This window comes from Orycteropus afer, unplaced genomic scaffold (assembly GCF_000298275.1).
Source record: "Orycteropus afer afer isolate SDZICR_OR568_19922 unplaced genomic scaffold, OryAfe1.0 scaffold00244, whole genome shotgun sequence".
In the NCBI taxonomy this organism is placed as follows: Eukaryota; Metazoa; Chordata; class Mammalia; order Tubulidentata; family Orycteropodidae; genus Orycteropus; species Orycteropus afer.
In genome coordinates, this window is record NW_006921831.1 from 1954108 (window position 1) to 1958946 (window position 4839).

Sequence of the window (4839 nt, forward strand, 5' to 3'; positions counted from 1 at the left end):
ACACCAATAAGTTGCATCTTAGAAGGCCACTTGCCAGCTTTTAAGACCCCAGTCACTACCCACCAAAGTAAGAGGTGGGACAATTTGTATGTCCTATGTTATGCCAGTTGAACTGATGTCACCCATGGCCATGGTTCCGAGCCTGCAGGCCCAGCAACTCACTGTCTCAAGGTGCTTAGTTGTGGCTAAGAAGTTATCCGAACTTTGTCCCACAGGCTTTAAACTGCATGTGGACATTTTTGAAGCGCATACAAATACGTACGTAGGAACATCATCGGTCAAACCTACGGACGGCCGTGGGTCTGTTCCCATCCGCCTGCACCTGCCTGACCCCACCCGTCCACCAGCATCCACCGTCCATTAGCATGTGCCGTTACTGACCACACAGTAGCACGTCTGCAACAGCGTCTCCCTTTTCCATAGTGATATTATGATCACACACTTCCGTTATATTGCCTTTCCCTTCACCAAATAAACATCTGTCTCTTAACTACTGTCCATGGCTTTCCTCTCCCCTTCCCTACCTCCCTAGTAAACAAAGAAAATTTCCTCCCATGTGTAAACATTTCCTTGACTTTTTATATGCAATATCTGTCCTTCTGTGACTGGCTTATTTCACTCAGCATAGTGTCCTCCGAGTTCATCCACATTATGAGGCGATTTGTAGATTTTTCATTATTCTTTAGGGTTGCATAGTATTCCATTGTGTGTATGCAGCACGGTTTGGTTATCCAGTCCTCTGCTGATGGGCACCTAGGCTGTTTCCACCTCTTTGCTATTGTGAATAGTGCTGCGACAGACATGGCCGTGCACGTACCTGTTCGTGTCCCGGATCCCACCTCTTTAGGATCTGTTCCTCGTAGTCTGTTCCAACTTCTTGTCTTCTGTTTTGTACTGACATGTGTTATGGATTGAATTGTTTTCCCCGAGATACGTACTAGAATCTGAACCCCTGCACCTGAGGCTGTCACCCCATCTAGAATAGGGTTTTCTTGGTCATGTTAATGAAGCCATATAGTGTGGGTGTGTCCTAACCCCGATGACTTTTGAATTGGAACAGAGAGCAGACTAGGCACAGAGACGGCAAACGCAGACGGGAGAGCTGGAGTCCACGTGGAGACCTCCACGGAACGCTGAGGAGAAGCTGAGGAAGGAGCGCCCCCAGAGCTGACAGTGGGAGCGCCTGCCCTAGAGCCGGCGCCCTGCACTCAGACCTCCAGCCTCCTAACTGTGAGGAAATAGACATCCGTTTGTTAAAGCCCCCTCCCCCGAGGTATCTCTGTTACAGCAGCCCTGGGAGACGAAGTTGTCGTTATTGTTAGATGCCAACTCACAGTGCCCCTAGAGGACAGAGTGGAACACCCCACGGGGTCTCCAAGGCTGTATCTTTACAGAAGCAGACTGCCACATCTTTCTCCTGCGGAGTGATTGGTGGGTTCAGACCACTGTCCTTGCAATTAGCAGCCTAGTGCTTTAACCCCTGCGCCACCACGGCTTCTCAGGAGGCTGAGCCACAGCCCTTACTCCACATTAGCCCCTGGAGTGCCCACTGCAAACCTGGCCCCGAGGAAGAGGCAGAGGCGCTGACCTGTGTGACCCACTGTGTTAAAGGCTGTGGAAGGAAGGGCAGCCCTTGCATCCCAGTTGGTTCCGAGTTCCAGTCATTTCAGCCAAGCACATGCCAGCCCTGGGACAACATGAGTGACAGTGGCTTCCAGGAAGCCAGTGCTCAGAAGCTTTTTCTGCTGACGATGGAGGAGCCAATGTGTCCATACTCGTCCTTGGTGACCCACATGTCCTTGAAAGTAGAGAGCGAGCAGAGGATGGAGCCCCCGACCCAACAGCTGTATATGGCGTAAGGGCAGGAGAACACCTGGACGGGGGGTGGGGCAGAGGGCAGGGAGAGAGAAGGGCAGGGGAAGGCGGAGTCAAACGAGGCGTCGGTCAGAGCGCTTCTGCGCGCGGCCCTCAACAGCCTCCCCGACAGCCGTCCCCCTGCATGGGTGCAGCTCAGTGGTTCCCGTGGGTTCTTCACACCGGACCACACAGTGTTTGCCCTCTGTACCGGCAGCACCGTACAGCCCAGGGACACACACTACATCCTCGCGTTGTCCAACCACCGCAGCCGGCCGTTCCCAGACCTTCCCGTGCCCCTTCACACGGGCTGTGTCCCCTAAGCCCGTGTCTTCCTTCCCTCCCCAGCCCTGGGGACCACGAAGGCCTCTGGTCCCTGTGCACCTGCCCGCAGTGTTACTACTTCCTCCTGTCTGATCACCTTGTAAAGATGCTCAGAGGAGCCCTGGTGGCACAGTGGCTAAGCGCTCAGCTGCACACCGAGAGGTCGGTGGTGGCTCAAACCCCCAGCGGCTCTGCAGGGAAAGACCTGGCCGTCTGCTCCACAAAGATGGGAGCCCGGGAGACCCTGTGGGCAGTTCTGCTGTCACCCGGGGTGGCTGAGTGGGGATCACCCACTGAACTTGGCAGCGCCCGACGACAATGAAGACGTGGAACAGCCCACAGCCACCTCCTCTGGCTGCACAGGACGGAGCCAGCGAGAGTACGAAGTCCCCTCAGCACCTCGATGCATTTTACAGGATGTGACACAGCATGCACGTCGCAAAGACCGCACGTGAGACAAACGTGTCGAGTAGGAAAATCAGAAAACACAGATGAGAAACCAGAGGCCGGCAGTCAGCAACAGCCTGGAGGAAGCCTGGCCACGCTTCACACAGCTCTCAAGACCTCTGCCCCGGGCCCTCGCACAGGCGTCTTGGAAGCCATGCACCATCTGGCTCCTGTTCTGAGAGGCGCCCCGTGTGCCAGGCAGAGCACCCCAGGCTGGGAGAAGGGTGCATCTGCACCCCCATATCTCAGGCAGGACCACTGAGGCCCTGGAAACTGCCGTCACTCACTCAAGCCCTGCACCACTCCAAACGCACCCGTCCAGGCAGTGACGTCACCCACTGCTGCTGTTTCACTCTTATTATGGTGAAAACACACGAGACAGTCGCCAAAATAACCATCTCCCCATTTACAGCCCAGGGACGCTGATGGCATCTTTCACGTTGCGTCACTGTTCCTGCTGGCCTTTTCCTAAACACGCCACCACCATAAGCACGAGCTCAGTGCCCCGCAAACCAAAGCCTCCCCTCCCCCCCCCGTAACCACTGAGTCCTTGGTTTGTACGCATATTCATGTACATGTATATGTGCATTTGTTAACTCATCTAGCAATTTTCCCTCCCCTCTCCTCCTGAGTAACCAACAAAGAAAACGTCCTTCCCTGTGTAAACCTTTCCTTGACTTTTTGCAGTGATGAAATACCCAGAGGTGCCTGGAAGAAAGGCCTGGGTCTACTTCTGAGAGACCAGCCCCTGAAAACCGTGCTGAGCGCAGTTCCGCTCTGACCCACATGGGGGCGCCGTGAGCTGGAGTTGCCTCCACGGTAACCAATGCTTATAAATTTGTGCCTTATGATGCGGTCTTTCCTGGAAGAACTACAGCCGAGATGCTCCTTGGGAGCGAGAATGGCCAGACTTGGTCTCACCTACTTTGGTCAGGTTGTCAGAAGGAACCATTCCCTGGAGAAGGATGTCATGCTTGGTAAGGTGGAGGGTCCACAAAAGAAGGGGAGGCCTTCGACGAGATGGACTGACACGGTGGCTGCGACAATGGGCTCAAGTATAGCAAGGATCATGGAGCTGGCGTAGGATCAGACGGTTTTCATTCTGCTTGCATGGGGTCACTATGCGTCGGAAACGACTCGACGGCACCTAACAACGACAACATGATGTGATGACGGCCAGAGGGCTGCAGGCTGAGCGAGCGGGTGGACGGTTGGCGATGTTTCCCAGTCGTGTGTACCTGGGTGTAATCTTACAGGAGATGACATGCACGAACAGACTGGGTCTGGGAGAAGACGGGGAACGGCTTCCTAATGTAACCCTGCGACAGGCACAGGTAACGAGGACTGCCAACATGGGATGCAAGGCACGGGCAGGCCTGCAGTTCCCTAGCGTCCCAGAACCGGCTGCAACGCCACATAACAGACATAACGAGGCCACGGCATCAGGAGGGAAGAGGATGGCTGTGCTAAGAGGCCTTCAGGATTGCGTGAATTTTTCTGACAATATAAAGAGGCCACAGACTTTGGAAGTGGCATAGTATGTGGGTAATCCTAGCTGAGGGATCTGTCCTCCCCCAAGTCCAAATGTGGGGTTCAGTGATGGAATTCTCACCTTCCAGGTGGGACGCACACGCTCCATTCCCGGCCCACAGCCCCACCCGTCTGTCCGTGGACCCTGCGTGTCCTGCGATGCTGAAGGGCGTCAGCGGAGCGTCCAGACTCAGACAGACTGGGAAGAACGGTGTGCTGAGCAGAAGTCAGACGGTGACAATCTGTGTGGATCACAGTGCTCTGCCCTGCCCCTGACCGTGGGGATGACGCAGGACCGGGCGTTTCATTCCGCTCCACGAGGGGCCGCCAGGCGTTGGCGCTGACTCCCCGCAGCACCAACAGGCCCACAGGCCCCACGATGTGGTGGTTCAGTTCGTGTGTCAGCCTGGTTGAGGGGCTGGGCAGCTGGATGTAGTATTCCCCACGATGAGACTGGCAATCAACTCCACGGTGGAATCTACTGGGAGCCTTTGGGTATGTGGTCTGCTTCCTGTACATAAGGAGAAGCCTTGGGGAACCTTCACTAGCTTACGGCATGCTTGGACCCTGCATGGAGCCGTGTCGTTGTTCAGCAGCCTGCCATGCTCTGCTGATCTTGGGACTTTCAATGGACTTGAATTAATGGCCTGCCGTGTGGATTGGTAACATCGGGACTGTGCCTTG

The 4839-nt window shown here is 55.2% G+C and overlaps 1 protein-coding gene across 1 annotated transcript in view; it reads right to left on the minus strand.

Moving 5' to 3' along the window:
• Nucleotides 1–1729: 1729 nt before the first annotated feature.
• The window catches only part of LOC103204180 (actin-like), a 27926-nt gene continuing 24816 nt past the window's right edge, over nucleotides 1730–4839 (minus strand). Inside the window, exons 9-11 of the mRNA XM_007949327.1 lie at nucleotides 4433–4561; nucleotides 4238–4354; nucleotides 1730–1844 (exon numbers count right to left, since the gene is read on the minus strand). Of these exons, the coding sequence (XP_007947518.1) occupies nucleotides 1730–1844; nucleotides 4238–4354; nucleotides 4433–4561 (361 nt within the window). The remainder of the gene's footprint in view (nucleotides 1845–4237; nucleotides 4355–4432; nucleotides 4562–4839) is intronic.